This window comes from Perna viridis, chromosome 6 (assembly GCF_037379345.1).
Source record: "Perna viridis isolate PV_CMFRI_1.1 ecotype Kerala chromosome 6, ASM3737934v1, whole genome shotgun sequence".
Lineage (NCBI taxonomy): Eukaryota > Metazoa > Mollusca > Bivalvia > Mytilida > Mytilidae > Perna > Perna viridis.
In genome coordinates, this window is record NC_142450.1 from 15,221,887 (window position 1) to 15,234,349 (window position 12,463).

Here is a 12,463-nt window from a genome sequence, read left to right on the forward strand (position 1 = left end):
TATAAACTACTTGGCATACAACAAAATAAGAAACACTAAACTTTTCATATACCTTTTTGCCTCCAATTTGCCAAATTTTACACCCACCAAAATAACTGGCCATACAGTATCTATGAAGTTCTGATCTGTGTTTTAAGAAGTTTGTTACTATATGTAGTTTTATGTCTGTTTTCAACTTTTAAAAAAAAAGAAAAGGATTATTTTGATTTTTGGCTTTGTTTTATAGCAGACTTTCACAAAATAACTATCCTGCAATCTGCAAGAGCAGTTATGATGAATGTAGCCAAAAGTGCCTAACATGATATTCCTATGAAAATTTATGTATACTTGTACGTGATTGTCATATGTAAACTGAAATATGTTAATCATATCACACATACTCATATGATAATTACATGCTGCGTTTCATATGTTCTCATAAGTTGCACTTTTGGCTGTGTAGCCTTTTTTGCTTTGGCTTCTTGCAGCTTTAATTTTTGTTTGCATTCACTAATTGTTAACATACACATTTTTTTACTGTGTCAACATATTTATGGATGGTAGAAACATTTCAATAGGCAATTGAACTAGAATTCCCATACATATGCATGCTATATATTGAATGTATAGACTATATGACGAGGGTTTTTTGTTATATTTTTTAGTCTCAGGATGTAGTAAAGGCTGTGAAGGTATTGATTGATATTGCTAATACTATATATCATATAAGTTTTGTAAACAGTCTCTAAAGATTGAGTAATATCTACATGTAATACATTTTTTCAAGTTAATTTTATTTTAATACCCTTTTTTCACAAGCCATATTAATGTATTGTCTGTCAGCTATCTGTCCATCAGTGAAACACTTATTGAAAATTACACAGCAGTTTCTTCCACATTTTCATATCCAGATTTTACCATTCTGTTGTTTTTTTTAGCGTGCTGTGTGTTTACATCCCATTTCAACAATTTAAGATTGTTTTTTTTTGGGGGGGGGGGGGTTGTAAAATCATGTCTATTTTAGGGATTTTGGTAATCTATTGGTAGAAAGTTTACTTTTATTAAAAATAAAAACAAAAAAAATCTTTTATAATTTTCCATAATTTACATTTTGTATGGGATTTTAATTACATCAGGGGGCACATCATGGTGTATTCATATATTTCTTAGCTATCTTGATATATTGTCTTCTTGTCGTCTCAATATGCAAAAAATAAGCAAAAGAGTTATTGAAGATACACGTGTTAGTCCTATTCAACAATGCTTAGCTCAGTGAATAGTGTAATATAAGTGACTGTTTACATTACTTGTGTATATCTATGGTGCATTCATTAGTATCTGATCTAATTTTCTGCTTCATTGGTTAAAAAATATTTGATATTTTTCGAATACAGAACTCTTCAAGGGATGAAGTTTTTACAGAGGTAAAATTTCACTGTTAGTCCTAGAAACCAATTACTAACATGTTTCAACTGTAACAGTATTTTTTAATGCAAGGACTAGTTTAATTGGATATTTATGAATGTGATTTTTTAATTTTATATGAACACTTCTATTGCTGAGACCAAGAAGGAGGCGAATTAGGCCAAAATAAACAAAATACTAGATTATCATCTCATTCCAACCCAATTTGTTCACCCTCCCCCAAAAATGTATTTTGATTTTTTTGCCCAATTTAGGTCATTATGTTTGAAAGGAAAGCATTTTTCACTAAAATTCACAAAAGATAAACAGAATTCAGAAATTCAGAATCAGTACTCCAAAAATATGTGATTATTTATAGACTACCCTTACTTTATGAAAAAGAAGCTTCATAAATTTGTTTAAATTACTTCGTACACTTTTCATTGCATGACATGGTTACTGTAATTTCTTCCTGTTTAACAATGTTTATTTCTCTTTCTTGGTCCTTTTTTAACAAGTTTTGCTCAGCAAATCTTTAACTGGTGAGATCTCTGCAATTTTACTAAAGTATTTATATTTTACAAAAGAAATTGCAAAGTGTATTATCAAAGGTTAGCTAGAATGATTTTGAAAAATGACAGTAAAAGACCGTAGAAGTTTTAAAGACAGAAAAAAGACAATTTTTCTTCTCACATATATAAAATGAGTCTTATTTTAAATGATTTTTAAATGGAAAACTTATAACTAATATTACCTATGATCAAAAATATAGCAATGCTTCACTGCTACAAACCTTACTTCAGGTCAGGGGAGCATTTAAAAGCATCCGGGTAAGACTGCTAGTGTAGAAGTTTCTCAGTGATATTGCTTTAAACACATCTGCTTGAATTATCTCCCTTTATACATATGCACAAGTGGTATAATGTATTATTTATAGCCAGACATTATCTTTGACATCACTCATCAATTTTTCTTTCCATCAATAACTTTGATTAAACTGATGATTTGTTTCAAAGGTAAGGGGAAAATAAAAAGTGCTTAGGGACTAATTTTCAGTAGGACTCCGTTAGTTTTAAGAAGTCATTTGGCCCTACCATGTCTGTGAAATGAAGTGAAGACCCCTTACTTTGTAAATGGAATTAAAATTTACAATTAATGGGTTGCTCATTGTTCTTAAATATATTTTACAAACTCTACTGCTACAAATGGATTAATGTTATGATATAAATCACATTTAAAATGGCTCAGGGTGTTTAGTTCATGGAATATATAGATCTAGTATTTTTGCTGGCAACATAATAGGTGAGTTTTCTTACTAACAGTATTTGGAATCACAGGTATAATGAAAGCTTTGTATAGTGTAGATGCTTTATTTTGATGCTGATTCAGTGGAATTCTCATAGGCACTCATTATGAAACAGATACATGTTAGTGTGTATATATCATCACTGGGACTGGATTGTGTTCTTTTTAGCTTTGTTTTACAGCATAGCAAGAACTTTGTATTAGTCAGTATTTTTAATTTGTTTCTCATCCATGTTAGAAAAAAAATTGTGTATTATGTAGTGAAAGGTATTCCAAATTCATTTGTTTCTCATGCCATTTTTTTGCACCTCTTTGCTTTTATTTATTGATATGGTGACGAAAATGGATAATGAGTAATGAGACCTCACATAAATAGATGTAGAAGTGCCTTAGGGCAGAAATTGTTTTGGTTGGGCTGTTTTTGTCATGCATACTGAACTTATCTTTTACCTCGCTTTCAACTTATTGTTATGTTTTACACGGAAACAATTTAAAAAAAAAAAAAAAAAAATTGATTGATTGATTGATTGTTGGGGTTTAACACCTGAACAGCAATATTCACATGTTAAACCCCAACATTTAATCAATCTTTTACCTCGCCATTTCTGAGAGGTAAACTAGGTTTTTGGTTTTTCTTTAATTGTTTCTGTGTAAAACAACAATAAGTTGAAATGTAATGTGATAGAGGTTAGAAAGTAGACCATCCTTTTGTCTTAATGGGTGATCCTCAATAAAACTGTTGAAGAGTTACGATATAATTTTCTGGTTGGAACTTAATTTTAAGACAAAATTGTCTATTTCAGGAAGAGGAAAGAAATGGAGATGTTAAAGATTCTCATTGGATCAAAGATGATAAAACTGTACATAGCAAACCAGTAAAAGAGGATAAACCTACACATTCACATCCAAAGTCTCATGTTAAAGATATTAAAGAGGAGGTAAGTAATAAGGAGGTAAAAATACTGTATGAATTAAGAGGTAATCATGCATTGTCAAGGTGAACTTAATTTGAGAAAGAATACATTTAGATTGACGTCTGCAAAGCTTGAAACACAAAACGCTTAACTCTCTTCTCATGAAAGCCTCCTAAATATGGTGAGAATCGTAATATTTTATCTTCCATTCATTCATTCATCCTTTCAAATCCACATTGACCCCATGTTGACCACCTTACAAAATCCTGCCACATAGAAAATAGTTCAGAATTTACTTAAGGTTTTAGTAATCATGGTTCATAGGAAATAAAAATGAGCCAATTTGGAAGTGAAAAAAATCATTTAAAAGCTCATCAAGTTTCTTCAAAATGAAAAATAAGTGTAGATAACAGATACCAGCTGACCATGTATTTGTTATCATTCAAGATGTCAGCCATTTTTTTGTTATGCAAATTATCTAGACTGAAATATTCATACGAGCATAATTAGTGAATCGGCTCCAACAGGTAGATTGAGAATTTTACACTTCAGTAAAGCCAATGAAAAAGTTTATTATATAATTATTGCATTAGAAATAAAATTTTACAGCTGAAAATAAGTTTCCTAGGCAATAGGGTTGTGCTTAGTTTCAAGTTCATTTTCACCTACCTATTATATGGGTACCCATGCAGTAATATTGTTGAACGTTTCAGTATTACTTAATCCCTTTTTTTATGGTTGGAATATGCATCATTTTTTAAATTGAGAAATTTGGACTAACTGTTCAAAATCATGATTTGTCAGTTAAAATTATGAATTTTATAGAGCATGTCAAGAAAATGATAATTCATAAACAATTAATCAGTGTAATTTTTAACAGAAATACCAAATCTCACCCTTTGACTACCAATTGGGAAATAGTTCATCTTACTTGGGAATTTTTTATTTTTTTTTTTTTTAAATTGTGAAACTTTCATCAGCCTTATTTCAGAGGTAATTTAAGAATTTAAGGCAAAACATATGTTATTGAAATAAAATTTGTGTTGTGAGGAAAGGGACATGGAGTACTGCACTAGTTCATATCATTTTGTAAAGAACATTTGGTTTTTCAGGTGGGTAGAGTTAGCAGTCCTAGTCTTCCTGCACGGCCACCTGAGCCAACAACTACTACAAATACTGGATTCCCACCTGCAGGTTGGTGATGTCATTCTTTTTAGTTAAGAAATTATCTGGTTCAGGTGTAGCTTAAGGCCAGTTGCTGTAAGAATTAGACAGTGAGGGAAGACATTATTTAAAAAATATTTTTAATACCTTAGTAGTTACACTGCATTTTTACTATACTATAGGCAGTTGGCCTATAGGAGATGAACTGTTTTGCTTGCTGTCAGAATAATGTTTGATTAGTATGAGCTTGCTCGTATAAAAAATGTCTGGCTTAACATGCTAGGCTAGTACAAAGCTGGTTCTGTTCAGTTGATAAAACATTCTTATCCTGGCATTAAATATCTGCAAAAAGGACATAAAACTACAACCAAGCAATCAATCAAGTTTTTTAACATGTACGTTATTGATTTTATGGTGCTTATGCTTCAATTTTTAAGTTTTACTAGTTAGCATGTTCATTCAATCATGATTAAAAAAATCAACAGTTAGAAGTCTTTCATTGTGAGTTAATGATTGGCACACCTTGTATCAGATTAATATACTTGAAATAAGGTGATTATAACAGAACAAGAATCATGTAAAACATTGAAATTCATAAAGTTGGAAGCGGTATATGAACAAGCGTAAATTGTCCTAAAGTTGGTTATGCAAGCTTATCTTAGTCAACAGTTAAAAACAGTCCATATAATTTAATTCTAATTTAATATAGATTTCAGTCAAAATTAAGATTTACTCCTTCAACAAAGCCTTATCTAGCTTAGAATTATTTGAATTTAGGACTGTTGACCAATCAATGATAATGTTGTTGTAGTACCAAGATAGACTATTGAAAATTACTCACTTGCCCAAAAAAGAATTAACCAACCAAAAGGCTTATAACAAATCGAATTACATTATTTATGAATGAAATCAAGATTTTTCTTAACATTTATTTCCAATTATTTTTAACCGTAGATGTGTCAGTATTTGATATTTTTTTTCTTTTGACTTTTAGCCATTACTAGCCTACATTCTGCTATCGAAGATCTGAAGAAAGAAGTTCAACATCTGAAGTCTTCTACAGTATCAAAAGTTGCATTTGATGAACTGAAACAAGAAAACGAAAAATTACGCCATGAAATTGACTCTCTAAAAGCCAGCTGTAACAGAAAATTGAGAGACCTTGTGAATGAAGTTGATGATGAAAAGAAAATACGACTTAGTACTCAAGTAGAAATCGAACGGATCAAAAAATTAGTGAATGAATCCCATGTATAGTTGTAGTGATATATTAAATTTGTTGTTCAGTTCAAAGTTACCTCACATTACGATCAAAGGCTATAGAGCAATGTGTAAAAGAGTAAATAATGGCATGATTTCATTGTTAGGCTTGAAACTGCAAAAGAAAAATTGACTTATGTTGCACTCCACATAAGAATCATGCAAAATGTGATTCATGGTTAGAAAGCCTACATATTTTTGATATTTTGTTCAAATTGCCATAGTAAACCGAAATGAAGATTTGGTTTTTCCTGTATCTTGTGTTCTTAGGAGATAAAAATTATTTAGAATGCACTGTATATTTCAAAATTAAGGGAGATAACTCTGTTAACGACACTCAAATTCAATAGAATCTATTGGATTTTCAATATTGATTTTCACCTAAGAGCAGACAGATTGGAATGAATAATTACACATTTCATAATATAGACCCATAAAACAACCTAATTTCAAAAATAGAAATATGTAGCTTTTTTTTTGGGGTGTATCACATTTTGCAGATTTTGCATGATTCTTACAAGGACTGCTACTTATTATGTAAATAATGCTTATTTACCTGTATTTTATTACCAAGCCATTGTTAAAGATATTTTATATGGATGGAAGTGAAAACGAAGGATTTTTAATTCAAAAATCCATTATTGATGAATATTTTTCAAGTTATATTGACTTGACCAAGAAAGGGTGGACCAAATTTAAACATTAAAAAAAAACACATGTATGATTAAAACTTTATAAATTGGAAGGCAGGAGTTAATGTGTCCTTTTATTGTTCATAATTTTGTTCATGGTAACTATTAAACATGGTTGTTAAGTATTTTGAATTTATCAGCCCATTGTGGATGATTTAGGCTGATTGATTTTTGTCTTGATTGTAAAAGATGTAATCTTACTGATGGTAATTTTAAAGTTATTGGTTTGTCAATTTGTTCAAATTCCTGCTTGCATGTGGGTTTAATATTGCTTGCCATGTAGAAAACTCATCACTGCTTTAAGATTAGTGTTATTTTGAAGGTCGATATTTATGGATGTAGCTGGAAAAAAAAGTTGCTATTTTTAGTGCTGATGTCATTCATTTTGATTTTTGGACTGAACTATTCTGTAGATAGATTTCTTTACATATCTATGTATATTTTAACATTGCCATTATTTATTACAATGGTTGTCCAGTTATTAAGACTTCTATATATTTTTTTTTCCGTGTTAAAAATACTGTGGCTAAACATACTTTTACTTGCGGGTTTCAGTATGTCATAAGTTTGTTATTTTGTGAATTTTGGAATTTGTTGACTTCGGCAGAGCATCAAAGTTCTCATTTAACATTTTAAATTTGCTTGGAATATGAATTCCTGATTATAATTCGAGAGTACTGATAAACAGTAGCCCAGTCCCTCCTGGCCTCAAAATTTTTAGCTGGGCTACCACAATTTATCATATATGAATGGGAGACTTAAAACTTTGTCTGGGCTGTCAGCTTGGAATTCCTTATTTGGATCCCTGTTATTGTATGAGGAAAATTTGAAACCCACTAGCAGAAGTTCTTCCATAGTGTCATTTTTTATTTTCCCCAGTTTAGTATATCTATAAATAGTGTTTATATATAAAGGTGTAAGGTTCAGATTGTAGGTTGCAAGAATATATATCCTGGTAGATGCAGTATTAATTTATTTTGTAGTCCCCTAAAACTAAACCTGTTAATATTATGATTCAGGTTGTAACACATGAAATGTAAAATAATATATTCATAGCCTGTAGCCTGTGCCTATAGCCCCAAGCTTGACTTAAGGCTGTTAAAAAGGCAAAACTGAAATTGCAGTGAGTGTCAAACCGACTTTGAAAAATGGATGTGTGATGTTTGGGATACTTCAATAGACTTTCTTTTTACTCCAAGACAATTTTATTAACAGTAGTTTATTTTAAAACAATTAGGGTCGTAGTTTAAAAGGAATAAAGGATCAATGTAGGAGTTGTTCTTATGTGGAAAAGATTGTTTTGGCTTGTGAAAATTCATTGAAATTTTATTTGTTAACTGTGGAGAAAGTCTTGAAAATTTGCAGTATGGGCTAGTAGTTAAAATGTTATTGACATGGATGTTAACAAATGCTAATTGCTTATTGACATGTAACAGCCTTCTACAGATGATAAGAATTTATTCTGCTTCATACTTCTGGTTAAATAGATTGGAATGAGCTTGCATAGCAAGTATCTGTACAGTGTGTTAGGAAGTAAAAGAATCTCATTTAATGATCTTTTGGTCATTGAAATCTCAAACTGTTCAAGCAATTGTTGCTTTTACATCACAAGATGCTCAACTCATAATAGTCAGGCTATGTAAATTTACTTTTTATACAGTTTTTGTTGCACTTTAATACGTTTTACAGTGATTAAAAGCTGTTCAAAATTTTGTTATTGGACTATTTTGGATTTTAATTGAGTCATCTGTTGGATAAATTTAAGAGTGTCCTTACTCAATAGACCATCATTTGTAAATTTTCAAAACACATGTAGAATCTATATAGGAGCTTATAGCCATGAATTTCAAATCATTGCACTAGTAAGTTTTGTTATTCTGTCAAACAAAAAAAACCATTATCTTTCAGGGCATGAATTTTTTAAAGAAAATTCTTGACTCGTGCTAGTGCCTAATTGAAAGGAAAGTTTTTGTATTTACATACATATAAAGCAGTTGACTGTTGCTTGAAATATCAGCTTAATGTAATCAACTACCATAATACTGCATGCTGTTTGCTGTAGTATGTTAAATACTGCAAGGTCACATTCCGGTTCACTTATAATTCCAGTTTTATAGACCTAAGTTTTTTTTTTGTTCAAGACTTGCATGTTTTAGTTGCTTCATTGTTTTGTTTCAGCCTAACATTAGTCTGAATCAAATTATAAGTCTCACAAAAATACAAAGTGTAAACCATAGTACACCCTTTGATCTGTGTCAAGTACATATTGACAATACCTTGAATGTGTTGAATTATTTGTTATTGTGACAATAATTGTCATTTGAACCCTTCAAAGACTGTTTTTGTCGTTGTATTTGTCTCTATAAGGATATTTCATGTACTGTGAAAGTACTTGAAATTTGTGGATACCAATTTCTGTTAAGTAGGGAAGAAGTACAAGTTCATGGATTCTGGAATTTGCGGTTTTGAAGTTATTAGTATACACATCAATGGAAATCTTTTTGTTGGGGACCAAATTTCATGGTTTGGCCTAACCACGAAAACCACAAAAATTGGTACCCCATGGACAATTGAACTTTGACAGTTTTAGTAGATAGGGGTTGCTTTACTAACCAGAGTTTACAAAATGTACCTCAAATACTGGTGCTCTATTACTAATGTCTAGTTTTGGTAGTTCTGTAGATATTTAGTCTTTCCACTCATACCATATACAGACAAACCTGTCTGTAATTGCCCTTCCAAGGGAGAGCCAAATCGTGGTCTTTGTTAACAAGATAATTTTACATAGAATGCATTACATTCGGATATTATCATAATAATCTTTTACTGAATACATTTGGTCTCTAAGACAGGTTGAAGTTATTTTACTGATAAAATTGAAGTGATTTGCATTGGCATTTTGCCAATTTTCAAGCCTGCCTATGAAATAGTTTTCATCAACCAAGAAAACTAATTTAGGACCTTCAAATTCATCAAAGTGTGTTTCTATTGTGGTTGATATTGCTGTTTGAATATATAAATTTTGAAACTAATCTCCACAAATAGTGACACTTGGCAGGTATGACAATTCGATGCAAATTTTATTTTGATATTTATCCTAGAGAACAATTCAGGTGTGCCATTTTCTATGTAGTTCTCGTTTAGACGAAATAAATCTTCCATTCAGTTTTGTTTTTACAATGGTAATCAGTTAACTGTATTTAAATGCTTTTCTTTAAAGGTGTAGGTTTTGCATGGGCATTTTTAATTTGCAGTTGTAATATTACAGACATCTTTTTCTGTGGTCATTTTCACAAAAATTTGTAAGTGTAAAATTAGTTGTATGATACCATAACTTAAAATCAATTTTACACTGATGACTTTTTTGTAAAATTAACTGCAGATGCTCAAATAGAAAAAAATTCTACTACATGGACATTTATAGATTTCCCCCCATGTTGATATCTCAAAGTTCTGGACAATTCTGAATGTTAACAAAATGGGGCTTCTGATAGATTTACAAAAAATGTGATGGCTGTTATTTAAGGAACTGTGTTAGTTGTATCATTATTCATCCTCATTTTAATTCATACTGCTATGAATGCAATCATTTAATACACCTTTATAAGCTTGTTTCATCATTTAGATAAATTTAAAACACAATATGATTATTATTTTGTGCAAAATTCAAATGAACTGTTTCAGAAATGCTAAAAGTTGAATAATGATTTGCTTATTTAGATTCAGCATGTATAAATCTGTCCATCTCCTGATATATTAGTTGAGATGGATATAGGAAATAAAGCAATAAGTTAAATATTCACTGATAAAAGTGCCATAAGAAATGTTACCGGTTTAAGCATTATCTGAAAGGAAGCAGGTTTTTGGATCTTTGGGGGTGGGGAGGGGGGGTTTATTCACAGGAAATCACTGAAGCATGCCCCTTCTTATGTCATTGAGCACCTCCCCTTTTTTTATAAATTTGTGGACCCTGTGTCTATTATCTCCTGTGACACTGCTTACTTCTGAATTAACATTGATTTTTAACTTAATATTGATATTGTAATGAAATCCAGAAATGTATACCCCACAAATTTTAACAAGTTTTTGCAAGGTTTGAATGTTGTTATAAACTGAAACAGACATGTGGACTATACTTTCTATTCTAGTAATTTTGAGTGAATTAATCATATAATGCAAAATTGTAGTAGTTTCTCTTGAGATATAGCTGCCCCTATCATTACAAGTTATTCCTACTACTGTTTCTATAGTATATCTTGTTTTTATTTGAAGAACAAGGGTGTTCAATGCTTTGTAGGTGGTAGATCTAGGGTAAGAGACACAACTCTTATAAATCATTGGAATGTTTGTATTCAGCATTTTACATCAATCTCATGTAAGCTTCTAAAGTAACTTGGAATGGTTTCATTCTGTTGCAAATGAAAGCTTGATTGACTTTGGTGACATTGAATATGATACAAACATGTCACTGATTTCAAGAGTTGTGTCCCTTACCTTAGGTCTACCTCCTTAAACGTGGAAAATTACAGAAGGTATACCATACACATGGATTCACACTGGCCAAAAAAATAAGGACTGAAAATTGGTTTACTCATTTTTGAATCTGGCTCCAAAATTGTCCTGTTGTGTTTAACTGAAATTTGTTTTACTTCGTTTTGATTTATTGTTTGTTAAGTGCTTTTTCTATTCACTTGTCTTTTTATTTTTGTACCATTGTGTATATAGCTGTACATTATATACTGGTATATAATTGTGTATATAAATTTAAACATTCCTGATATTTGTAAAACTTGTATGATATTATACAATAATAAAACATGATAAGAAAGTGGATCTTGTCTTGTTTGACAAGTAACTTCAGATATCGGTGAAAAAATACCCAACGGTCAGCAGTGGGATAGTTAAATACCTCAAAATTCCAAAATATGGCCTAAACATCTAAACACTAACACAGGAAACAAAGATAATCTACACAATGTAGGGAACATGATAAAATAAATTATACATGAAAGCGAGGAAAACAAGACGCAACCCAAAAAACTATAGCACTAGCCATATGTAATTCAACAGAAAACAGGAGTGACATCAGGTTCCCCAGAAGGGTAAGCCTTCTCTTCTTGAAGCAGCACTCTTCGTATTGCAATTGAGTATAATCCTGTAATAATCTAGCAACAATAATGCAGCTCTCCCACAGAGAGGGCAAAATCATTTATTCCAACAAAGTATAATGATGTAAACAGGAAATAATGTTGAAATTTTGAGAATTACCATTTATTGACACAATCTATGAATTTTACCTACAAGTAAATTATTCTTTTTGGCAAGAGAGAGAGACAATCCTAGTATATTTCATTGAACAATACATGTTTCAGTACATAGATTATGTCAAAAAATGGTATTTCTCAAATGAAACCTGTCCTAAGCTAACATTGAGGATTAGGTTTTAGATTCTAAAATTGTTGAAAAATGAGAACAGCAAGCACAATACATTATTATGAACACATTTTTTACCATCGTAAATATAGGGGTAACTGTAATATTCGTCAGTTTTTTTCTGTATCTGTATTAAATATTTAATCACAACCAAATTCAAAGCTATATCAAGCAGCTTCATTCGTGTGTCCATATTTGCCCCAATGGTTCAGCATCTAGCTGCACTCTGCAAAGCACTTTACTCCTGATTAGCTTCAATTCACGACCCCCAAATCATTCTCAACCTTTCTTTGATGGTTTGGAACCTATTGG

At 30.9% G+C, this 12,463-nt stretch overlaps 1 protein-coding gene across 15 annotated transcripts in view; it reads left to right on the top strand.

Moving 5' to 3' along the window:
• LOC148613809 (SH3 domain-containing kinase-binding protein 1-like) overlaps window positions 1–11,546 on the top strand; it is a 47,560-nt gene extending 36,014 nt beyond the window's left edge. For 5 of the 15 annotated variants that reach the window (XM_088587426.1, XM_088587428.1, XM_088587434.1 and 2 more), the window contains 6 exons: window positions 645–671; window positions 1,374–1,403; window positions 2,187–2,213; window positions 3,492–3,641; window positions 4,715–4,796; window positions 5,761–11,546. In XM_088587426.1, the coding sequence (XP_088443552.1) occupies window positions 645–671; window positions 1,374–1,403; window positions 2,187–2,213; window positions 3,492–3,641; window positions 4,715–4,796; window positions 5,761–6,023 (579 nt within the window). In that variant the 3' untranslated portion in view covers window positions 6,024–11,546. The remainder of the gene's footprint in view (window positions 1–644; window positions 672–1,373; window positions 1,404–2,186; window positions 2,214–3,491; window positions 3,642–4,714; window positions 4,797–5,760) is intronic. The other 10 variants (XM_088587438.1, XM_088587440.1, XM_088587439.1 and 7 more) reach the window with 8 other exon arrangements.
• Window positions 11,547–12,463: the final 917 nt, after the last annotated feature.